General features: G+C 34.7%; 1 protein-coding gene across 1 annotated transcript in view; it reads left to right on the top strand.

Moving 5' to 3' along the window:
* LOC148167106 (uncharacterized) overlaps positions 1–26,698 on the top strand; it is a 49,933-nt gene that overhangs the window by 14,910 nt on the left and 8,325 nt on the right. Inside the window, exons 3-6 of the mRNA XM_088047070.1 lie at positions 10,412–10,662; positions 14,546–14,715; positions 16,486–16,604; positions 23,164–23,317. Coding sequence (XP_087903196.1) covers positions 10,412–10,662; positions 14,546–14,715; positions 16,486–16,604; positions 23,164–23,317 — 694 coding nt within the window. The remainder of the gene's footprint in view (positions 1–10,411; positions 10,663–14,545; positions 14,716–16,485; positions 16,605–23,163; positions 23,318–26,698) is intronic.

The following is a 26,698-nucleotide window of genomic DNA, read 5'->3' as shown; positions in this document are numbered from 1 at the left end:
CAATCTAATATGTTTCTTCTGTGCACGCTCCATCGCACGTCAAAGTTAACATTTACATTAACGCGTATAAATAACAAATGGTTACACAACAATATACCGGTTATTTTACTTTCTCTGAAACCCAAGGCAGTTTTAACTAAAATTGCAGTATATCAAATAATAATTTACAAAAAAGTGCAAGCTGTTCTTTCAGTGCCATAAATCTTTCCCAGCGCATCCACCATATTTATTGACGTAGAAGATGGCAGTTTTTAAATGTCACTAACCAAACTATGTAAACAAAAAATGACGATTAAAATTTTGATTTGTTGCTTTGGTTGGACCAGATATATCATCGTTCCATAAAGCAGTATAGATTAAATGCTCTATACGTCAATAGAACATTACCAATTAGTTATGGCAATCTAAAGTTAATGGAAATATACCACAGTCAAACACAGCAAGTCATGGATTAATTTCAATAGTTAATTTCTTTGACCATAGGTTTGAAATACAAAAACCTGATTAATTAGTATAGTTTTAATAGTCGGATTTGAAATTAGTGGATTATTCAATCGGTTTATAGAGTGTGCCTACATTTCAACAAAATTTTGCGAATAATAGAAAAGTCACTTAACCTAGGAATTAGATGTGCACCCCAGAAGAAAAATCTGAAAAAAAAATAGTAACATCAGAATTTAACAGAAAGAACGAAAATTATTTTTGGTTAGAAGTTTTATTACAAACCTCCCTTAAACCCGTAGTATTTTTTAGATAAACGTTAAATAATGCAAAAGCACCCCGCCTTGTGATGTAATATACGTTGCCAGTTTTACCACCCTCTTTTTGTCTGTAGATAATTTTACAACAACCTATTTCTTTTTGTTTTGAGAGCTTTACAATTAATTTGTGGAATGATGGTTATTAAAAAATTCTTGTTACGTTACAACACTTGACGTTAATAATCCAGTTTTGTTTTTTTTAAGCGAAAATTTAATCAGTTTCTCTTTGGTAGCAGAGTTTACGTCTATGACCATTTTACGTAACGAGGGTAGTTTAATTTTATGATATTTTTTTTGGTTTGGGCTGAAAGTAATTTTATTCTAAACAAAGACTAATGTAATAAATTTCCCGCGAATGTATATATTGGTGCGAGAGCTTTTTTGAATTAAATAAATTTAATTTGGAAGCAGCAAAAGAAAGCTTAAGAGAGAAACCGGTTTATTCGGAGGGTGTTACAATTAATGTGTTTTTAAATTAGTACGGATTATCCTCGCTCATTCTATACCCTTATAAATGCAAATTGTGTTCCATGATCTTTGATGGTTTTAACAACAACACGTAATCAACATCCTCAGGTGCGGAAAGTGCTGTATTGTCATTTTGTTTTATTGTATTGTGGAATTAAAATTTCTATTATAATATACAACGAATGGAAGCTATGACGTGACCATAATTTATACAAAGAGAAATAGCACCATTTGCACCACAGGTATGCGAAGCTAAACGTATGTAGGTAGCATTATAATATATAGGACCCTAAGGTGCTTATTTATAGTATCCTCGCCCTTCAGGAATCGACCCTTAAATGTTTTTATTTCAGATGTTTCTTGATCCGTTCTAGTAATCCCGATATTACCGGACATATGACATGTAAAAATCTCATAAAGTTTTTATTGTTCTGATTTATAACTCAAGATGGCCGTCATTCCTGTGGGCAATCTGCAGTGGATCGGTTAATTCAGGGAGTAAATCTAGGAAATTAGGAAATTTTCTTGCGATTTAACCTGATTTATGTTTGAAATAATAATTTAGGGAAATCCTCTCAATCTGTGGGGTAACATTTGATGGAACACTCGAGGATCGGTGCAATTTATTGTATTCCACGCGAATGGTTTTGGGCAATAAACAGGAAATTTAATTTAAATATGACTTAACATAAATCATTAACTAGTCTGGCAACTATACAACTTTGCTGGGCTTTAGTGTCTATGTCGACATTGTTCCTCATACATCAAGATTCCAGGAGCTTGTAGCATAAATTAGCCCTATAAAATACCGGATATCCATGAACAACACGAAACTTGGAATCTGCGTTAATACTAAGAAACATGGGTGCTTTGAAACGGTTTAAGTATACCTGGTGTTACAACTTCATTAGAAATCCTACAATAACAATGTTAATTAAACGAAAACAATTGCTAATTTAACTTGAACATACTAAATTTACTTAATTTCCTTTACGTTCCCTAAATTTCTCTAGTTTTCAAGAACATTTGTTTCAATTAAATTAGCTTTCAAGAAATTCAAATCACAACAAATGCAGACGTGGTTGCTGTTTCGGTTAACTAAATTAGTAACATGCAACGTTGAAACTGAGACCTGAAATCAAATATCATGTTCTCGGAATACTCAGGAAACTATCACAAAAGCCACGCTAATTGTCTTTTTTATGCAACTTTGTTTCTCGTAATTGGAACCTTTCCCTCTTTTGCTTCAACATTACTAAATAGCGTACAGGACACCAGAACATAAAATTTTACACCACCAACGCAAAACTGCAGTAGACATAGTGCTCCATTTTACAAGAACTAGAATTCAGAGGAATAAAATATCCCCGTCTGCCCGGCGCATCCACCATATTTGGATCACTACTACAACTGATTAAGAAGACTTTTTTTCAGGAAAACTCATAACTGACACCATGACACCTCCTGTTATTCTATTAAATTAACTGTGCTTTTATCCAATGACGCGGAGCAAACCAAAATGACAGCGCCGTTATTGTTAAAACCGGCCGTAATTTCATGTAAAATTAATTACAAAGCACAATCTATTTTTCGTTTTTTAGAACCCGATATTTTGCATATTTTTTGTCGACTTTGTAATGATGAGCTTTGGATGTAGGTACGGTTTTGAGATTTAATGAGTTCAGCTGTCATCCAGTTACACCGTTCTGATGAGTGATGAGATCAAACAAGATTGAAAGCGGCCACAGTTGTCTGATGGACGGCTCAATTCATTAATTTGCTTTTTCCGTATTAATTACATTTCGTCTTTGTTCTTTTTACGTGAAATAACGGTGTTTTTAAAAGCAAATTGGGTGCTCGACTTTTCAAAAGGTTTGCTACTTTTATTACTTCGTAGCATTTAATTTATAACACAAGGTTGGTACACGGTGAAAAAGTGAGGAAAAAAATTGTATCATTGTATGCAATTGTAATTTTGTCGCCAAGGTAATAAACGCGAAATCCTGCAATTTCGTTGGAACGCGATAAATGTGTGCTTGTCGTGAAAAGCCAAGAAGCTGCGTCATTGCAGGTTTATCGTTCGGTTTACGTAATGTGCATTTTCAAGCCCTAGTAATATATTTGAATGGATTCAATTACATATTTCACTTTAGCGGCAAATTAAATTGACAGAAAAGCAATATTATAATAAATAAATGCTGCTACGTAATGTCAAGTTTGCGATTAATGTACAGCTATCAGTTACATCGCAACTTGTGCAGTAAACTTGTAATTTGTCAAACTAGAATGATCATGAATCCACTTCGTGCAGATTTATTTTACTCGCTTCAGATTTTCCTAGTGACGATAAATATTTCTTGCGCCTGCTTCGATTATTTTATTATTAGCAGAATTTCTCCAAATTCAAATTGTCTACATCAATAAAATTTTCGTCAAACTGAGGAAAGCTAAAGGAGCGGTTTCGCGTAAGTTCTGAGCAAATCCCTTTTTTATCAAATTTTCAACGACGTATCGGTTTATAATGTATTTTTTGATGAAATTGTCGCCAGCAGATTTCTTGTCCCACAAAGTTCAATTTAAGTCGAAGGGTGGCGGTAATGCAATTTATTTTCGTGTTTGGATACGATGCAGATGATTCGTGGGCATTTTTTTCTCAGTTATGGTGACAAACATGTCTATTAGATTTGTGACATCCTCTTTTATGAATTGAACTTAAACCGGGTTCGAACAAGAACCGAAGTTCCAGTAAATAATATAATATTCCAACCACGATCTCAACTTTATTCTTCAAGCTCACAGAAAGAGCGAATAAAAAGTGAAGTGACAAGGGTGGAATTATTATTACAAAAAGGTTTGCCAGTAGATATTTCTTTCAAAATTTATACAATCTCGTTACTTTGATTGGATTGTTATGATTGTTGTTTAATTATCGGGTTCTCGTGTTGTGTTTGGACCAATTTGTACAACATTTTAACTAATCACTTCTAATACAAATACGTGAGCTACCTCTGCAAATCCCAATTTAAACACAGAGTTAAATTTATTGTCGCCTGCTTGACAACAAAACGTACTTTCTACTGTTTGTTCTTCATTTTTTTTATTTTCTTGTTAATGAACCTAGCGCGACGTCACATCTTTTTATCTTTACGAGTGCGACAATTTTAACATTGTATATGCAAAGCTTGTGATAAAAATAAAATTTTACTTCGTTATGTGATTACGTTCGTTACTTGCATGAAAAACACATTCTAGAGATGAGCCCGCAGCAGAACTTGCATGTGCACAATACTAATTATGTGCCGGCACAATTGTGCCAAACTAAGCTTTTAATAAAGAAAATTCAGGTTGCGAAAGTCTTTAAATTCCTTTTGTTATTTTTGAGTGAAATTCTACGGCGCTTTGATAACAAATTCTCTCGTGATATTAACTGAACTGCAGAGTTAATATCGCGGATATTTTACCTATTACAAAGTTAAACTAATTTTTCAGAAAAATTAAATGGTAGCTACGGGCGTTACGCGTTTGAATATACAAATTTGTAAAATAGAAATGCGATTACAAACTTTTATTTTTATTTTAGAACGCTCTTTTAATGAATTAAAAAAATGAGTGAGGATGTAGTTTGTCTAATTTGCGAGAAACGTTTTACAAATTTGTAGTTGTGATATCGCCAGTTTAATATCCATTATTCAATAATAACGACACAGGTGTACAAAGTGGTGTCGAATACTATACGAAAATCGCTTGTTTCGTGTTTGGTTACGTTCCTGCTAATATCCATAACGCAGCAAAGTTATTAAACCTTTTGGTACATGCAGCATGTTTTATGTGAATTTTAAATTGCTTTTGAAACAAACAAGTGCATTTAAACATCCTCATTTTGGTAACAGTTTATCATATCATAACAAAAGGAACTCTCCTATAATTTCCACCCTTTATTGGGTTATTTTACAAAACCTTTCGCTTTTGCTAATTAGTCGAGTTCATGCAATAGTTAAGAATTTGTTTCTAGTTTAATGCTTTTACCAATAACTGTTTGCCCATGTGCGCACTATTAAATTGGTAGGTTTATGACTATGAGCAATTAAATTATTTCATTCCCCGATCTGTTTTAATAGGCAACAATATTTTACAAGAAAATATATATCATTAAATAATAATACCTTATACAATAAAATTAATCCATTTTCCATTGAAAGAAATATTTTGTCATTTTTTGTTGGCGCCTTTGATCTGCGCTTCTTTGTTCACATCCATGTTTTGCAATTTATTTGCTTTTGACGGTAAAATCAAATACAGATTTATTTACTGGATGCGCTAACGGATACAACGCACAACTTGAAGGATTATGAGTATGACATTGCGAAGGAAAAAAACAAAATATTTCTGTTTTTGGGGAAATTTTCCGTCATAATAAATAAAGAATGGTGGAAACAAAACAAGTTAGTTTTTGTTATTTTCTTACAAACCTTTTTTGTATCAAAACTTTTTACTTGAACTTTATTAAGTTCAACAAATTTATTTTTGCCGGGACTCACAAATATGTACAGGCAAAACGCATTTGCATACCTTTAAGATCTTGATGAACGCCGTCTTTTTATCCTCCAGGACCAACCCAATTTCTAAAGGTAAAAATTCTAAAAGAGGTTGACACGTGGCTCTTTTTTAGATTTATATTTATAATACGAAACATCAACAGTAAATATTCTAGAAAATTTTATGATATCTACAATTTTATCACACTTATAAATATGGTGGATGTGCCTAGCAAAAATAACAAGCAATTTTCACCTCTGATAAACAAGTTAAATACAAGAAAAGGATTCACAATATTATCCTCGTCTAGTATTTCGAGTAATTTAAAGCAATACTATTGACTAAGTTTGTGAATAGTTCTACCGTAATCTTAGAGTTTAGCGTTAGCCGCTTTCTTCGGATATTGATTTTGACGGAGTCTTTAAAAGTTGCTTTTTCAGCAGTAACGTATAAATTGTGCGGCACAAAGAACACATCGTAACTCACCGTAATTATTGATTAGCATTGGGTAGTATTTACGTTTGTTGTCATAGTACACCTTGGTTTGCCCATAAATTTCCACAGTATTAGCTTTAGGGCAAGTTCAGAATACTCACGACAATTATTTTTGGTTAGGAAAATCTAAATAGTCATAAATCTGTGTCATGCCACAAAATAGTCAGTTAACTCTATCAACAGTAATAGAATTTACATTTATTGTTTCAGTTTCATTATCTCTAGTTATTGTTTTTGCGGGCTTTAGTGTTGTTAACATTCAGTGTTAACCGAGCTTTAAGCTAAAGTGTCGAGTTAATGTAAGTCTTAAGATACCTACCGTAGAAGTGGATGGATGCAGACTAAAGTGTCTTTGACATAATTGTAATGCGCACATTGTGTAGTGGTTTTGAAACTGCGGTTGCATATGCACAATCCTAATTATCTGTCATTAAAGTAGAATTTCAGTAAAACTCGTAATAGTAAAAAACGATGAAAATACTGTATTTGGTAAACAGAAACTCAACGCAGAGCGCTTGGGGCTTAGCATGTATTGCAGTAGACTTTCCGCCATGTAAGCTAATAGTGTTGTATAATTGATGTATAATTTGGGGCCCAGGTAAACTTTCCACATAACTGTAGATATTCATCACTGTATATAAATTAGGCTGTAGTGCGAAATAGTTGGTTCTATTAATTTTGACAAACAATGCTATTAAGTTTTCATTTGATATCGACCGATCCTCGTGCTTATGTTCCATGATACCGAGCGGTTTTCGGTTAATTATAATAATAAAACTTGCAAGTGCACAATTTACTGAAACTTGACAACGTAATAGCAACGGAGGCGTTGCGGAAATTAAAAGCTGGCATCCGATGACTTAAAAATAATACAACAAACAGCAAGCGAAGCGAACATTGTTGAAACAATACCAAAAACTTAAAGCGACATAATTTACTGAACTAACCACAAAGAGTTCTTTGTTTTTAGAATATTTGATCAAAGTGTGATAAAAATAACAACCTAAACATAAACATTTCGCCTACAAATTTGTGTTAAACAAGAAAAGTAAGAGCGATATCACTGTTTAAGAAGCGTAAAAATGGATAATAAAACAATCCGAAAGGAAAAATGTAGGAAAATCCGACCCTTCAAGCAGCAGAAAACGAGAACAAGATAGGTTATTCACAAAAAGAAATAGATAATGAAAGAAGTATTGAACTTCTGATAAACAAATACCGGGGATTAGAAACCTTGATAAGAAAAGAAAAAAACACAGGCGAAATCTGGTATTAAAGAGATGAGGGTAAAGTTGTGTCGCTTTAATTCTACTGTTTGTGTTATCGAATTCGGTAAATGTAAAACCAGAATCTTAGCAAAATACGTGCAAGAAAAACAACGGCGAAAACTGCATCTTTCATCTGTCGTAGATTCGTAGATATGACGCACCGAACCTTAAATATTTGGCCCTCTGGCGACTACCCAAAATTCAATCGCATCTAATTCCATTATTTGTTGACAGGAAAAATAAGCACAGTTTTGAATTCTGCGTGAAATTCTATGTCAAAGACGTACCAATAACTTAAATTTGTTCTACAAATAAGCTACATATCGACCGTTTGAGTCGTAAATTTTTTGTTTGAAAACATTGACTTTTTCCGCAATTATCCTCAGAATAATGGATTCATAAAGTGCGTAAATCGGTGTCAAAGGCGTCAGTTTAAGGAACGATTCCAACATTTGGCAACAGCGTTGAAAGTCATAAACTAGTAAATGGGGAAACGTTGATGTGGGTGAGCTAAAGCTAGACATACACAGCTACCATTTCCGTAACTGTAAACATTTAACGAAACAACTGTGCAGCGCGAAAGCAGTGTATTCGTAGCTTAAAGCTGGTGTCAAAATCAAAAGGAATTTTGTGCAGAGGAGGTCGTTGTCCGGAATTCGTGTTTCATTGAAATTCCTGTTGGAGGGTACTCGTGAGTAGCCAGTTTTTATAGAGCCTTAATAGTGGGTTTAAAATCGAGAATATAAAATGATGGTTTAGAGCGACGCAACATCGTATTTGGAGTCTTCAATGCTGCCACCCGTGAAGCGTAAAACGTTGACCACTCGGCCGAGATCAGTGGTGATTTTAGCCGTGAACGATATGTGATGGAAAATAGTTCCAATCAATATAGCTAAGGACAAAGTTGCTCGCCTAAAGAAAAACACAATAAACAATAAATCACCTTTGACTCGTTAGCTTGGGCCATTGTCGACAAGTTTGCAATTTAGAAAATGATTCTTTACCGCCTCACTTCCGTCGACGGCTGCGGTTGCTGAATGTTGACGTTGTCAACTTAGATTGTGCACTTGCTAGTTTTATTAATTAACCGAAAACCGCTTGGTACCACGAAACACATGCACGAAAATTCGTACTTGTCAAGTGAAAAGTTACGAGCATTGTTTGTCAAAATTAATATCCAACAACTATTTCTAACCGCATATTCATTGTGATGATCTACAGGGACAACGTGTCTAACTTGTTATTAACGTGACAAGGATATAAGCAACAAATCATCTATTTTACGGTTTTTTGCTTCAATTTTAAAACGTATTGAAACTGGAAATAATGGGCTAACTAGGATATTCGAAAAAGTTTTAAAAGCTGAAGTATAATAGGTACGGCGTTTTATGTCGAAATAACTAAGAAACGCGCGGCTATATAAAGGTAACGAAATGAAGGACCTCAAGTTGCTAATAGCAACCAGAAACATCTATAATTTAGAGAAAAGCAAACAATAGAATATTAATAAATAATCCTAATCTAAATGCTCTCTTATTTACGGCTTTTACGCGTTGAATTAACGCCGCCTAGGTAACAAGGGAAATTTAATATCTTAACTTACATAGTTGCTTTGATGTATTATAAATTGTACTTGCAAAAGAATTATCCTTGAACAGGTAATAAAATATGCAAGCGTTTGAGTACCTATTGTGTAACTAAAATTACCGGAACCTTTTACTCGCATGGGAGAATTATTTAACTGCAAAAACACAAATTTTAACTTCTCTCTTTACAAAATATTAAATCACGTTACGGTTTTCGTTGTCATAGTAGAATATCGTATCAGTTCCGTATTGAAACTGCAAAGCTTTATGGATTTTTTTTAAATAATGCACTTTGTTGCATTAACGAATTTCAACGGGGAATTTTTCTCGCATTATTTTCTCTTTTGATGTTTTGTGTGCTTTTTTGCTGGGAAGCAGCTTGCCAGTATTAGAAGCCTATAAGCGGCTAAAAACACAGTGGCGAAAACACATTCAAACGAAGACATTTTATCTGTGCGAAAAACTCTCACATGGTCACCAAGGGTCACTTCAAACGGAATTATTTAAAACGAATTTTTCTAGCCTTTCAGCAGGCTGAAACAAATCTCTTGTATTAAAAGTCAAAAATGGTCGATGAACAAACAACTGAATATGATTCGGCTATTTTAAAATTTCCTGTATAAAATGATAAAAATAACTAAAAATAAAAATAACGAAATTTTCATTAGATTTCTTTGCAAAAACTAACTCTTTCGGCGACATCTATAGTTTTTTTCATGATGTATTATATCGTTTCATGATTTTGAAAATTGTTAAGCAAAACTCAAAAAAACAATCTTATTTTACAAATGTCTCTGAGTCATGATCTGATAGGGCAAAACGGACTTCAGATTCAGATTTAAGAGACAATTCGACTTTTCCATGAGTTTCTAATGCTCCAGTACAAATTTTATCAGAATTTGTTAACTAGTGTAGTTGTTTGAAATTGGTGGATGCGCCGGGCCAAAGTTTTTGGCTCGACAAATGTAAATCTATGAAAATTATTTTTAGAGTTCTCTATAACGCAGAACACTAACAAAGAAAGCGTAGAGCAATAGCCTTTGTTGAAATCATTTGTATTGACTGTTAAATAAAGCAAAAACGCGTCCACGCTTCCGAGTAGCTATAAGATAAGCTATCTCTGTCAAGCATCTTTGTTTATTAGGGTTAGGTTATGATTGTTTTGGCGTAAAGGGGTCTTGTTACATTTATAAATCCGTTGGTGGTGACGTGAGTGTGATGTTTTGTTGTTAATGATTTAATTACAATTAGTTAACGGGTGAAAGGAATATAATTTAACACTCGTCCTTGAACACAGGTCCCGGCGGAATGCTCTCAAGCGTCGTTGGGATCTAAGAAGTTGGGTCATGGGAATTCTACTGAACCAACGGTAGTGAATGCCACTGAAACATCCACATCGAATTGCCCTCATCCCGAAACGCTAAGTTGGGACGGGTCAATCGAGATCCAGAGCGGTGATGTTCTGTTAGTAAGAATTGATGATTCGCAGCTCATCCAACAAAACGCAGTTATGAACCAAAGCAACGACACCCAGCACAACATTGACAGGTAAGCAGAGTTTTCACAATGGCGGTATTATAGTTTTAAGTGAAAGAGTAATAAATTTTCCGAGTGGCTGTTTCCACTGGCGACCAAAATAACTCCATAAAATCCTATAAAACTGCGTTACGAACTTTTAAAGCCATTCTATAGAGACTTCAATTACTACTGATTACACTGCGTTGCCTGTAAAAGTAAGAGATCGTGTAAATAACGACAAAGGGCTGTACAATTTAGAGCGTTTCAATAATTATCTCGAAAAGCAGTTCTGTAGAGTGAGAAATTGCAGTTAAATTACAACTAGAAATGAAGCAATTGCTAGAAAGGCTAAAAAGCACTTCGTTAAAATTGGTAGATGCGCCGCGCACATTTTATCGCAAGCTAAAAACGCAGCATTGCAAAATTTTACATTTGAAGTATTATCAATAAATTTAGATTGACGTCGGTTCAGACAATTTACTAAAATATCGAGTAATTATAATTTTTTCGCACCAGTTTTAAAGCCATTTATCAACTTCCTGGGGCGGATGAATGAAATTTGACTAAACCCCGTCTAAACTTGTTAAATTTAGCTTAAATCTGAATTCGCGTGGTGCTAATTTCTTTGAATCGGTTTTCGTGGTGTTAATTTCGGCAAATCTGGTTTCTGAGTCATTTGAAACGTCCCTTTGTGGAATCCCAAGAGAAGCAAAAGTTTAATTTTTGTTTTATATGAGTGGAAAGGGGAAACGGTGCTTATCAACCCAATTGCCGCGAAATTAATAAACTTGCAGTCCAATTGTTCAAAATTTAAGGCGATGTATTAGGAGAGGAATAAAAAGTGGCAGTAAAGAAGCACTTTCATTCTCGCCGTATCCTCTTTGTTTATGTTTTCATTTTCATAGCAAGAGACTAGCGGCAGTAATGCGTCGGAGCATTTCAACCCCCCTTGGCACCATATCGCATAAAACGTAATAAATTCACTCACTGCACAAACAAGAAATGACGTTATTCTTATTTACTGCATCGCGTTTTCGGATTGATAAATGCTCTAATTTTTTATCGCATTACATTGCGTTTTATGTAGCGTTATTCAAAATTTCGCCGATTTAATGTTAAAAAGGTTAAACAGAATGGAGTGTGCAAAAATAACCGAATTTACTGCGACCAGAGAGCATAAAAAAAGAAGAACACTGACTGGATAGTGCAGCGTTGTTGACCCCCTCGTTAAATACTCGTCTCTACAAACTCATGATGATTTTCCTTCTATAAATATCCAGCAAATGGCTTTTAGTAGTTGAAACTTGAAGTGGTCCTAAAAGCGGAAATGTCTTGCATTATTTTGGAATAATGTTGACAGTTACTTTTCATTTCTAAATAGATGAGTTGTGTTCATTTGTCGAATTTATTTTTTAACGATATGCAAACTGTCGAAGCGCTGCTGTATTTATTGTAAAACTCGGAAAACACCAATACGTACAATTCTCATAAATAACAATTCATGCCGTGAAAGCAATAAGCTTGCCACAAAAGTGTAGCTAAAATTATTTGTGAATATACTTGCAGCCTGGAAAGCTATACATTTTCTTCTTTCAGCCGGAAAACGGTTCAAAGCAAGACGTTTTTATTTAAGGTAATGAATAAAATAATTTGCTTTGATTTCTTCACAGCTATGAGGAAATCATTTACTTGCTTTTCCGTCTGAAGATGATTATTTCAGATGATAAACAAGACTCGAGGCAGGAAGAATTTTCTCGGAAAACGTCTTACTTGTCTGCTTAATTCAATAAATAAGAAGTAACCTCACTCAAAGTGCTCGAACTGAATTACGTTGTGTTTATATAGTTTTAAAAAGATAATTGAAAGCATTAAATCTAAACAGAACAAAATAGACAAGTTCTTGCGGTTTCCGAAGTTTGCTCTGGCAAACAAAAACGCATATTGTGTTTAAATTGGGTAAATTCATCTTGAGAGAGATTTTATTGGAAATAACTAGTAGCAAAATTCAGCGCGACTGTGTAATAAAATTGTCGCCAAGCTAAAACCTGTGCAAATTGAATTAACCAACTCACTTGACAGTGCATTTCACGAATGTATCTATTTCTCCCTTTTGCTTCCTGTTTGATTTCATGCATGTTTAACACTGTTGTCTGAAGTTTCAGTGCAACTTTGACATTTTGCGTCGTTCGATAACCAATTTGTCAAATTGTTTTTTTTTACCTGACATACAATGCGAATCCACATCCATTTCTTTACTGTTAAGTTTAGCCATTTTGTTCCATGAATTTTTCAGTCTTATCACTCACAACTTTCAGACAATAACGGTTAAATATGCATGATACTGTTTGTTTTTCACAACGTTATCAGAAAAACTTTAAATGGGAGTCATGTTTTTAACTTTGAGCTGAGATAGATACTTAGCCTTTGTTTGATATTTGTAGTGACGTTAACTTTTATATCTTTAAATGGAATAGGACACAAAGTTTGGGAAACACGAGAAAACTGTCGAGAATTTATATATTGATTCTTGTGTCCTTCAGCCGCAGAAAGTTGCCCTTAACGATATTTTTCGCTGCAACAAAACTCTCAACGACACACTTTAATCTATCGTTGCATCACTGTAATGACGTACCAAAAATTTCAAGTTTAAAAAAAATTCTTGTTAAATTTTGAAGAGCTCTGCCGGGGCGTGGAAAAGTATTTACGTGAAGCGACTCCAAGGGACTTTTATAAATAACTTATCAACAATTATGGAAAAGGTCGCTACGATGTTTTTCACAATGAATAATGACACTGAAGGAAACCCCCAACACATAATTTGTTGATATTAATTAGCAACTTGCGGTTAAAACGACTGACTTTTTCCAGTGCTCCATTGCGAACACACGGGATTTTAATAATTCAAATTTAATCATTAAACTTCACTAATTCGTATTTTTTTCGGGACAAAGGGATGAAACTTGGCGAGTTTGTGGTGCTAATTGCACCAAAGGGAGCGCCTTTAATGTGTTGCCTCCTAGGACTCGCGCCACGTTCGCGCCATTATACACACAAGACGAAATAAATAATCAAATGAAGTTTTCTTCATGCGCCCTTTTACCGTTTCTCTTTACACCGAATTTATTGGATTATAAAGTAAAAATATTTTTGAAGTGACTTTCTGGATCCATAAATTTATGAACGAATTGGCAAACTCGTTGCGGAAAGAATGAGAAAATTCCACTCGCAGGTATCCGAGGACATCATCTAAAAGAGGTAGTTTGGAGGCTGTTGTCAATGCGGTTCTGTGGTAATATTTTCGTCGTGAAAAAACGTGGTTTGTGATTGTGAATAAATCGGCTGTTGACGCAAGGCGTAATGAGATTTTCGGGGAAGTACTAAATGACTATTATATATCACCTTCATTATCGTAAACCGATTCTCAAGAGGATTGTTTCTACTTTATGATAGAGGGCTTGCAATAGACTAGATGCCTCTGGGGTAATGCCGGTAAAAGGTCAGTTGAGTTCCGAGGTGGATTCGCGTTAAATATATTCTTCTACAAAACAACTAAATTTGGAATAAAACACTCTGGTAATTTCAGCGCGGGCAATTGCATTCATTATCTTTGTAAATATTTTAATACTTTCCCCCAAAATCCACACAGGAAAATACTCCAACGGACTACTACAATAGTTTTGACAGAATTATTTACTTTTCGACGTTGCAGTTTATTTCCTAATTTCGTTGTCGCTTAACTCATTTTACTATGATTTCCTTTTTTGGTCAAATAAAGCTCTTCGTTAATAAAAGTTCCCCTGCAATAAAGTTGTAACTTTGTCTTACTTTTATAGACTTACTAACCTCGTGGGTCTTGTATTAAACCTCACTATTTTACAATTTCATAGTAAAACGCTGATGTTTGTTTTTGTAGGTTAATGCACGAACCAACGACGGCCGTTTATCAAGTGACCAGAACTGGACACGACCATTGCGACGTCACTGAAGGAATTTTACTAGACATCACTCCTTTAAAAGTGGATAACCAGAAAGTCGTTACGTTGTACGACAAGGATTTAACGTTGGGTATCAATCTTCTTATTGGTAAGTCTGAGAGAATCATTACTTTACCCTTCACTTACAAAGCAGTGTTTCCTAATCTCCTGCATTGACAGAACCGAACCAATATACACCTCTTCACGTCAAAAAAAAAAGAAAAATAAGCCATTCCAACCTCTGAATGCTCCACTGAAATTAATTATTCCAAAGCGACGGAATATACTGAAATATTTGATCGTAACTTCGTTATGTCTTAACGACCCTGACGCGTCAAAATGTAACAGCAATCATCTTCTAACTCGATAATGTTGAAAAACTTCTAATTAAGTTAGCAAAATTTTCACAAATCTAATTATTTGCGATATCGCTCTAGTTAATTAGCAACCATTTTATAATAGGTAATGTTCCGTAACTTGGGAAACTCCAAGCGGGAACTAGTGTTTACTGCTTCCTGGATTTTGGATCTAAATCTGCAAGTGGATGCAGATAAAAACGGAGTTTGACAGATCTCGATTGATTCAATACCATTCTTTTAACTCGAGCGTTGTTCTCGAGGAAACACGAAACCGGTAGTGGCGGTTCTAATAAAAGAACGCGAATGCTCGATAACCAATACTCCAATTCCGTAATTAGTAACAATTAGTAATCGTTACTTTTGTCTGTCTGGATTTCCTAGTGGCCAATTTATTCACCTCCTCTGTGTAAACTTTTCGCTCTAAATCAAACTTTGTTCCCTTCTAGCAATATTAATTTGGATGTATCTTCTGGGGCCCTTCTAAGTTCTCAACTAACAATGTCAAAGAGCTCTATGAAGGACAGTCTTGTCTGACGAAGGTGGTCACATCTTCTCTTATCTTATCACTTCAATTAATTAATGTCAAATAGTACTTTTACATATTGGTGGCTGTGTTATCTATCTAGGTCAACATTTCTCGACCTACTTGGCCGGTGGTTGATCCAGGAAAATGTGCATTTTCCCTCGCTTACCTTTGGAGCATTTTATGAGCCGCCACTGGAACCCCGCCAAGCAGCATTTTATTACGCACTACAGTAATGTTTGGCACCGTCCGCAATCTTGGTAAAAATCTGCGACACGAATTTACACAACAAAGACGCGCAACGTTTTTTGGGCGTTAGTATCTGCAATAATTTTTTAAATGTGCTGAAATCCCTCGTTCTTCTTGAAATTGTTGTACGTAAAAGTGAGTTTGTTTTTATTGCGTTTGTTATTAGGCAGTAAAGTAAACCTTTGGTTAGTCTTTGGTAATCTTTGGAAAAAATCTTGTTTGATGACTGGAGAACAACTGACGCTTTTGAGGTGTCAGCGTCTATAAGCAGAACGTGTCGTAACATTTTCTTTTTTATTCATTTGCCAGTCGATAAACCGGGTTAGGGTGCACTCGGGCTTTCCAAAGCGATGATCGACTTTCATAGACTTTAATGGAAATAGAGTATCTCTGAAACAATTCACTTACTAGAAATATGGTGGATTTGCAGACTGAAGTTGTCTTGCGCGCTTCTTCGTGGCCGCGGAGCTTAATAACGTTCCTCATATGACTTGCACATTCCAAGGTTCATTCTAATTTTTTCCTTCGATCGCATGTTATACGAAGCGGGTTGCCAGGATCCGCCCTTGTTAGTGCATGAAATGAGCAAAATCTCCTCCGAAATGAGAACCGAAGTTTCATTAAAAGACGAGCTTGTAACAGCTTGTGCACTTAGGTGAAGTTGAAATTTGTAAATAAAAATGTCGAGTTAGCGTTTTAATATAAGATTTGATGAAGTGGTGCAATAAATGAGAACGATTCGTTACAGTTGTCTCCGAGCTGTGGGGAAATCAGTGTATTCGATTGAAAGTCACTGTGAAATCTGACAACTGCGGGGAGAACGAAGATTGTTCAGGCAAGGGCATCTGTTATTCCAACGTCTCCATGGTAAGTCTTACTTTAATCTTGATTTGTACAAATAAATAGACTAGAACAGTCGATAAGTCTTTGTGAGAGAGTGGTGGGATCGTAAACATGTGCTTGGATATCTACGTTTAATAACGTCGAAGCAAACAAATAAATAAACAATAAAATAACACTCTAATTTATCACTTTTCTTGAATTTCCCACGCTAGAAATCTCACTTTAACAAAATTTTCTTTTAAAATACGTCGGCGGCTTTCACGCAATCATCCTTTATTGTAACGTCACCGCAAGAATTCTGACGTTTTATTAAATCCCTTCAAACACTTTCCTAGATGGAGGCTATATATTAAGCGCCACTTGTGTTCGATCTATACTTTGACACGTGACTTGTATGCTTTTCTTGAAGCACTATCTCACCTTGGATTTTTCGCTAGATTTGTGATGATAGCAAGAATTATTTCTTATAGGTAATCCTAGGTATATGAAACCTAATATTGCCACATCAGAATTCATTGAGCGCATCGTTGAGGCGAAAGTGCTAAAAGATGTGATCAACGCTCTAGAAACAACACATATTGCATTAGGCTCACCCTTCTCCCCTTTATTCTCGCTTTTAATCAAGATCTCTCTCATCGTTGCCACATTAATTTCGGCAATCCAAATTTTGTTTATGATATTACGTTTTTCGTATCACACGCAACTTCGCTATATTAGGCACTAAATCTTTCGTTTTTAAGTGAAGAATACAATAGGGAAAGACGCATCTTGTCTGGGTTCTTAAGCGAGTTGTGACAGGATGAAGGATGAGGAAATTTCGAGTTTGAAAATCACTTATTATTATATTTATAGTGGCAAGCAAACACGAGAGAAAATTCGAAATTTCAAACTTTAAACATTAACCCAACCCTTGGAGGACACTGGATATTTTAATTTAGACCGTGAACTCATCAGGGAGCACTTTTGTGTCGCGAGTTTTTAATTATCGATTAAATTCAAAATATCATTCGAATATAATTTATCATCCAACAAATCTACTTTATTACATACCAAATGTCTGGAATGTTATGGTGAAAGACGCATCTTCCTGTCTCAATTTTGAAGCGAGTTATGACAGGATGAAGGATTGAGGAATTTCAACTTTAAGGGCCACATTTTATAATATTTTATGACTTATAAAAGTACTCCTCATCGCATAAAGATTTCAATGCAACATACAGTTACGAGATTATTTTCATTTCGTTTAGAATAAGTGGACGTATCCTTCGCTCGTTTTCAAATTTTGCATTATTATTCCTTAAACCGTTTATTTCTATTTAAAACATCAAAGGTCTTCTTTACAGAGTCCTGCAATTTTTTAACAACAGGACGAAATGAGTAAATTCATTAAAATGGAAATATTCCCTTTGGTAAAAGCATGCTTATTTAAAATGTTTATGATTTCATGCAAGATGGTGATGAGAAGCAGCAACGTTTTTAAATTTTACCTTTCAACGAACATAAGCTTTACATATTTTATAAGACTTCTCACTTGAATTTAAAATTTTGCAACTGTGCTCTGTTTTTAGACTCGACTTAATTATTTATTCGAACAAGCAAATCTTAATCTAAACTTGAGATCATTTGTGGTGTAGCTAATTTATCTTGTCAGTAATTAAATGTTTTGCTTTATTTGTGTAATAAATGCAAACTCGTGTACACTTCGTGTTGAGTTTCCATAACCCATTTATTCCACAACTAACACATTTTTCAGGAAATTCTTATCTCACACTTACCAGCATCAACTGGGAAAATATTTAAGCTGCCATAATGCAGTTCCAGAAATAAGCTGACTCTACTTTTCTTACGGGTATTTATTTTAAGAAAACAGCTGAGGCGCTCAAGTTCACAACTGTTTATTTCTGACAAAAATTAGCCACATTTTGGTGATATGTATGAACCATTTCGCAAGAATTTAGAGCGCAGGGGTGTGTTCATAAAGTGAGACGTCTGTTGGAGCGTGTGACGTCAGAGTGATGTGATTAACGCTCTGAGATTCGCCATTTTCGCGAAAATTCATGACAAAAACTATACCAAACTTCTGATATCGACATCTCGCTTATTTTTTAGAGTAAACTTAAGTTATTATACATCAGTGTACGCAGAATTTTCCGCAGATTCCAAATCTGGGATTTAAATTCAGATCCGACAACAAATGACTGAGTTATGGCCGATGAAAGTTTTGGAAAGTTGATTTTCATTTTTTTCTCATTTTTCGTAATTTTTAAAGTTAAATATCTCGGAAACTGTTTGAAATATTGAGATGCGGTTTGCGCCATTCTTTTTCTCGGCTCATTTTACGTTAGAAAATGTTCTCAAAAGCCCAAAATTCGATAGTCGATTTTTCGCGAAAAAAAATTACGACTCAAACGATGAAAATTTTTCATTTTTTTTATTTTTGGCCATAACTCGTAAACTATTTGTCCGATAGACCTCAAATTTGGCCACTAGATAGATTTTGAGTTCCTCTTTCGACTGATGTATAATTCAATGCTATTAAATGTCGTTTTCATTTTGAAAACATTGATTGAAAATCACCCTAAAATGACGTCTTCAAAACAGTTTTTGGCCAATACCTCGTTTATTTATTAAGCAAACTTAACAAATTTAGGTCTCATTTTACGCAGAATTTTACGCTGAATTCAAAAACATAATAATTTTTTAATATTTGTCAATAAATAACCGAGTTATAATCGTTTGAAATTTTGGATTGTCGCCAGAGGGTCAAACTTTTGAAGGTTCGGAACAATTCATGCTCGATATCTGGGAAACTATTTCAGATATTGAGATGCGGTTTGCGCCATCGTTTTTCTCGCAATTTTTTACATAAGAAACAGTTGTTTGATTTTTCTACAGTCGAAATTTGCAAATTTTCGCAAAAATTCATGACTAAAACAATGGCGCAAACTTCTGATATCGACATCTCGCTTATTTTTTAGAGTAAACTTGAGTTATTCTACATCAGTGTACGCAGAATTTTCCGCAGATTCCAAATCTGGGATTTAAATTCAGATCCGACAACAAATGACTGAGTTATGGCCGATCAAAGTTTTGGAAAGTTGAAACTTCACGACACGACCTTGAAATTTTTGTTTCAATTTCGTATTTAAAAAAATATGATCAGCTCATCGGTTTTGTTGCTTACACCTACAAGCATTAATTGGATAAGGCAGAATAATTAATAATTAAATAATTAGAGCCCTAGATAGCCGGTGTAAATACAAAACAGTCCTTGACCTAAATTGATTATACCACAAACATTGACATTGAAAATTAAAGAAAGTACTTACATGTAGGAACAGGACAGCAAGCCGCAAACACGTTCGAACACAATTTATGCACAAACACTCATGTTGCCACACAAAAACACATTCATCAAATTTCGAATCAGCCACTAATAAATTCGACATAAATGACAGACGACATCCTAAAGCAGATTTGCACATGTCAGAGCCACCTTCAAATTTTCCGAATTGATGGGGTTTCGACAAAAAAGTAATAAAAAAAGCAGCAGGGTGCTATTAATTAATTTTAACAACAAACGTAACGATACGAGTCTTTTCGGTAATTTTAAAAATAATTAATACCTCAGAATCCGGTATGAAGTTAGCCGACTGAGTGTGAACGCGCTTTATCTCTCAATTATGAAATAATTTTTATTTATTATTTCTGAAGAGATTTGGTTGTTGCAATGTATAAACTTACAATTTTGGACAGATTTAATGAACAAACTTTCACGTGGGAGAAACTGTCCACGATTTTTAGGTTATGTGGGTTGTCAAAGTTGACAAAAAATGACCCTTTTAGCCCTCCTCGAACCTTACAGATATGCAAGTTTAGTTTTTGCGATAATTAAACTGATTATGTTCCTAAAAACATTAATTGTAACTTCTCAGTTTGAACAATTAGAATTGAAGTAAACAAAGTTTCTTTTTTATTTCTGGTGCTTAACTGGGGCTGTTGCGCGTTAATTAGATTTGTTTTAATTGGATAAAGACATTGTTAATTCAACAACTGAAATGTTAACTTGTTATAAAGTTGTTACGTTTGTCCCTGTTATGGGGATTGTTATCCAATTTAAATGCAGTAGTGTGATTCCCAAATAAATCGATGAATGCATGAACGGTCCACGTTTTTGTGATTTTAGTCAAATGAGAGATTGAGCTGTCTTTGGCTCAAACAGATTGTTTTTTAGACAGGTTAAGAATGGCAGTAATCGATATTACTAAAATGTCCAGTTAAACAGTTCTGACCTTCTAGTTAGGGCGACTAAATAAATTACAGCGGGCTTGTGGTCGTGTCAGCTCTTATCTGCAGTGAAATTCTGTCGATTTTCCCTCGTTCTGACTTTTTACATTTCGTTTTCTTATATTTTCGTCGAGAGTAATAATTATTTTGGTCACATCTGCTAGTCTTGATTTTATTTTGGGTTGTTTAATTAGATAGCCACATTTGTTATAGGTGTAGCAGAGTCCAACCTAAAACGTGACATATATAAATTGTCTCATCCGAGATTTGTTCCCAACTTGTTTACTTCAAAGCTACGTATCATCCAACCTAGCGCAAAGAAAAACAAATCAATGTTTTGTCTAGAGTACTGAACTTTCTGGACATTATTGCTTGACTAATTGCTTGTTATTGAGATTTTCTTTTTCACACAAACAAAGTTCGTCGGTTAAATTATTCCTAAAATTTGCTCTTGAATTCGATTGATTGGAGAGGTTGGGATGTTGTTTTTTATTCTGGAGAGTGCTCATTATCAGCACCATGTCGAGATCCGGTAATGAGAGCTTTAAAGCGTCAATTAAACCAAACAAAACGCAATAATTGGAAATGTCAATCAAAACCACTAATCGTTACCGCTTAAAGATTAATTAACTCTTAGATGTGGCTATGGTTCTTCAATATTTTATAATCCAATTACTGGTCAAGTTCGTAACTGCTCCAATCACACTTGGGGACTCAAAAAATTAGAGCAATCGCACTTGATTATATGTTTCAGGAGTGGCTAAATACAAACAAATCTAAACCTCTATCCTTCAAAGCTGAACCGCACGCTCAGCAACCAATCTGAATAGGGACAGTTTAGGCTCTCCTATGGCAAGAATACAAACAAGCTGTCATTTATCACAAGGCCTTAGTGTTTCATTAAAACTTTTAAAAGAATTTTATCTCCACGTTTAAAGAAATGCCAACACCGTCTTTAAAAGGGAAAGTCCACCATTATTACTGTTATCGATTTTGGATCTACAGTCAATTAAACATGACTCTACTAATCTCAAACGATCTCGATAACACGAAATATTAATATCACGCCATTCTCCCTGGCGCATCCACCAAAATGCACAATATTTGTACAGGTGGAGTTTTCTCCCCTCTGTTTCTTTCTCATTTGAAAAGTTAAATTAAAAGCTCCCTCGGTTTACTTCATTTCTTTGCATGGCGATGACACGCTTCTTATGCACGAAACTCATATAACATGAGTTTAGATGTCTGTCTATATAAAAACTGTCTTCTCAATTTAAGTACAGCTTCCGATGAAAATGTGTTTGTTTTATCTTCAGCTTGACATGACAGAAATCGCGAAATTGATGCCTGGAAATTTCCGCCTGCCGTGGCGTGCCTGCAACAAAGTTACAATAAAAATATAATTAAAACAAGTTTGTCATTAAAGGTCATTTTTGCGTCACATATCAATTTATATTACACTTCTGCACAGGTGAGCCGGAAATGGACTTTACCTGTTTCCGTTTGAAATTATGTTTGTTTTGATGTTCGTTTGACTTTTCCTACAAAACCGAAGAGCACTTTGTATCAAATCAGAAGTATTGTGTTGTTTATTTTCCAGTTGAGACAAGCTCTTGAACACTTGGTTTAACAGAGTTTCTGGAAACGTTAAATAAGGTTTAGCCATGAGAACAAATGACAACAACAAACGCCGGAGTCATTTCAAACGCAAATTCAATAAAAGGAGATTGCGGAGATTTTGGGGTTGACTTTATCCACCGACCAGATATTTGAATTTATTTTTGGGCGGTTTATCTCTAGGATCTGCATTTTTCTCTGACGAGGATGGCATTGTTCGTAATCAAATAATTGAGGTGATTAAAGAGGGATTACATGCGGGAAAAGTGAGATAAAGCTCAGCAAAATATGTCTTCAGATTTCGTGTCTTCTGTAACGAGACGTCAATATAAATAAACTGGAAACGAACAAAATTGGTTTCATATTTAAATATTGACAGATTATAACTAAGTTAATGAGAAACAATATGAAGAGTCGCATATTTGATTGAGTAATAAATATCAATATTTTTAATACCGACCTGTGCCGCTAATAAAGTCTCTTAGATTGACAATATTTTACTCCGGAGTTCAAAGGTGCGCTTTTTACCGCGCACGATATTTATGTCTTTAATTAGAATAGCAGTAAGGAGAGAAAAGTGATATTAAAAGTCGTTATTGTGGTATTGCTGATGGACGGATGAATAATTCAAGATGTAATTTCAGGCTGTAATGAGAACATGTTGCTCTCTATTTTACAGGATGGCTATGAGTGCCAATGTTGTCTTGGTTTTGTCGGTCAGCATTGCGAAGAACAGGATGCTTGTTATCCAAGCCCTTGTAAAAATAATGGAATCTGTGTGGATATATCTCAAGGGCATGAAGGATCGACTTTCCAGTGCTTATGTCCTTATGGTGAGTAAACTTATGAATATCTAAGTAATGTATGTATATTCAGATTTTTGCCTCTTCTATTTTCCCAAGGTATTTTACATAAGAAAATTACATTTTGTTGAACACCTTGTTAAAAACCTGATGTAATTGGTCTAATTCTCCGGAATTTGAAATTTTCAAAGCGCGTCTAACCCGAATTTTAAATTGAGATTAATATGAAATTATTCAAAACCGGAACAGCGGAAATTCGACTGTCCAACGAATATAAAAATAAACCAACCCTTGTACTAAAGTGAAACCGGTGAGTATATGTGTGAAAATGTGAAGTCTAATTTATTAATAAACATCATTTTCCGCGCGATTTTTCCACTTTTGGGACATTTGCCGCCCTCATCTGTATAAATTAATTAGTAAAAAAACAAATATGTACGTTGCACTAATTATGTAATAGTAATAAAATAAATCATGATTAGCCCCTGCGCTGCTCTTAAGAAGTTTCATTAAACTCGATGGGAAATAAAAAGCTTTTAAAAGTTTCCCCTTCACATGATAAGGATCATTTATTTTTAGCACTGATTTAAGCAGCATTGCGCGAAAATCTTTTCGTTTCTGAATGGTAAAAAACTTGCTTTGAAGCTGAATTCCCAATTGACTACTTTTATAGAGTCTAATGAATTGGCAATATTGGCAGAATATAGCAAACAAGTTATACTTTTGAAGATTCCGATAGCGATGTTGTATGCATGTAAATTATGCCAAGAAGTTAAGCAAAACTTGGGCATAAAACGTGGAACTTGAGAATTCGCGCCCTGACCACAACTCTAACAAACTAAATAAGAAAGTTGAAGTAAATTTATGTGTTGGCCGTTTCTTGATTTTCATATTTTCATTTTATACAAATTTCCAGAGAATTCACGGATTTGTCGTCTATAATAAAATTCCTTTGAAGGGAGTTTAATTAACGGATGGGTTTAATCGATTTTTGTCAAGTGAGTGCCAAAGATCTATAAAACTAATTAATTTCTATAATGGGGTTAATTAAGGGAGAATTTGTGGTTTATTTCTTCTGAGAATACCATTATCCAACAATATGGCCGACTAGCAATAAAAATAGACGTTTGTATGAGCAAGAGAAATAAAAGTTCTTACTGGAATCGTGCATGTCTAGAAAATAAGGGCGTCGCGACGCCACCGACGGCGACGCCAGTGCCAATGATTCTGATTTGGTTTTAATACCCTATTTCTCAAAGCTGCAGGATAATTACACATGTAAAGTAGCAGACGAATTTTATGCTAACATCATCAATAATAACTTTTTAGATGACAAAGTAATTAGGAAATTTCTCGAAGTCTTCGTCTCAATTTAAACTGATAAAAATTGCAAAAGACGTTTTTGATTTGTGGCTTCCTAAGAGTTTGGACAGATAAAAAATTATTGTGTGCTATAAAATTTTGTCGGTGTATAATCGACTTGGAGCTATCGGTCTTGAATCTTTAAGCGATTTCTTGTCTCTTCGAATTACCGGCGGCAACCCTTGTGCAATTTTAACAAACCGCATATTCTTCTATTTTGTAACTAGGTTGGTCAATAGGTGTATGTTTGAAATGTTGTCCCTTATTGGTCAGCTTCTCGGTCGATGATGCAGAGGGTCAAACCGCAAACTTTAGAAGTTTCGCAGCCATTTCGAATAATATAACCAATTCGTTAATTGACACGTATCGTCGACAATACAGATTTATATATACTAGACATAAATTACATTTTGTAATTGAACGGATGAATGATTTTCACAATTTATAGGTTCATGCCGAGCCGACATTGTTAACACAGCTCATTGAACTGATTGAAGTGCTTAAAGCTACTTACTGAGAATCTCTATAAGATCAGTCTCCTATTATTATAACCAGGCCTCCAATCGGCTTAACCCGCGATTTTTCCTTAAGGACTCTAAACCTAAACAGAAAAATGCTTCAAATATAATGCAATGCTTCAATCAATATCTGAAAATACACCCTCGTTATTCGCTTCCTATCTTTTAATAAGATCTCGCGGAGAGCAAATTTAAGAAAAATAATTAAACGCCATAGTTACTCTTTGGTGCTATTATATAGATGAGTTATAGAACCGCAGATGCTTCAAATTGCGACCTATAAAATCTCCACCCTTAAAACAGTTTTTTATCATTAACTGATATCGTAAATTATCGAATTCTTTGGATCTGCCAGACGTATAAAAGCGAGTCGTGGCGCAGCATTTAAATAGGTGAAAAAATATGAGAGAAATCCTCGAAATTAAGTGGACATAATTGATGGATACGTCGCACAGATTATTTCTCCTCAGATCGAAACTTTCTCAAGTCGTCCAAGTTTGTAGGTAATCCTCCCGTGGCTTGTTGAATGAACACATGACTTTTCAGGTGTCGTTCTCTCAATCTCAGTCACATATCACCAATTTCTAATCATCGATCAACCAAAACTTCACAGGTGCTCGCGATTTTTAATATAGAACTTCATGTTTGGAATTTTTTAAAAAATACAGACATCTGTTCAGCTTCCGCGCTATTTGCATATATAGAGAACCCTCCGAAAAACTCACTTCTTTTTATTCCTCAAACACATGGAAATCATGAATCATTACTATTTTATTATTTCTCTAGTTCGAACTAGAAATTCTGTGGATATCCAGAAAAAAAAGACTATTAGTTTGAACTTTCGTGTTCATGTGGGCGTGTGACAGCATCAGGCGAAAAAACATCGACTGCGATCCCGAACACTGCTAGTAAAATATTCATAATACAGATCTGGGTCAAATATTATACAATTTTTAGTTTGAACAGGTAAGAGAATAACGAATAGTTCATTATTTCCAAATTGCCGCGGCTCATCTACCATATTTTTATTAAAAATAAAATTACAATAAAGGTACTGACGTGTCACTCATATTTTTTTAACTGTTAAATCTAACAATAACGGTCAGAATATTGGTGAGTTTGACGCGATAAATAAAACATTATAAAGTTTGCACAATGAAAAGTTGTGCATTGAGCCATACCGTGTGCTTATAATCAACGTATATACAACACAGCTTTGCGTTTTATGAATTGTTAATTGGTAATTTTAGTGTATCAGTGATTTTATATGATCATATTTGTGTAGTCAGTACTCACTATGCAGAAACTGTTAATTTCGGACACATAAAACCGCGAACTCCACTAAAAACCCACCGAAAATGTAGTTACTTTAATTGTTAATTTGCTCCCGTTCACGCGCTCTTAGTTCTGTTTTTGGGAATTGTTTTAAAGTTGTTAGCTACTTCGGTGTTCCGCTGAGTTGTATTGTTTCTAAGTGATAGAAGTTTGGTCTATTCAAGTTTTATTCGCATATTTGAAAATGCGAAATAAA

The sequence above is a fragment of the Gnatocerus cornutus genome, chromosome 10, assembly GCF_029298725.1.
Source record: "Gnatocerus cornutus isolate USDA-ARS CGAHR chromosome 10, icGnaCorn1.1, whole genome shotgun sequence".
In the NCBI taxonomy this organism is placed as follows: Eukaryota; Metazoa; Arthropoda; class Insecta; order Coleoptera; family Tenebrionidae; genus Gnatocerus; species Gnatocerus cornutus.
The sequence above is the reverse complement of the archived record's forward strand: the minus strand, read 5'-3'. Positions and strand labels throughout refer to the sequence as shown.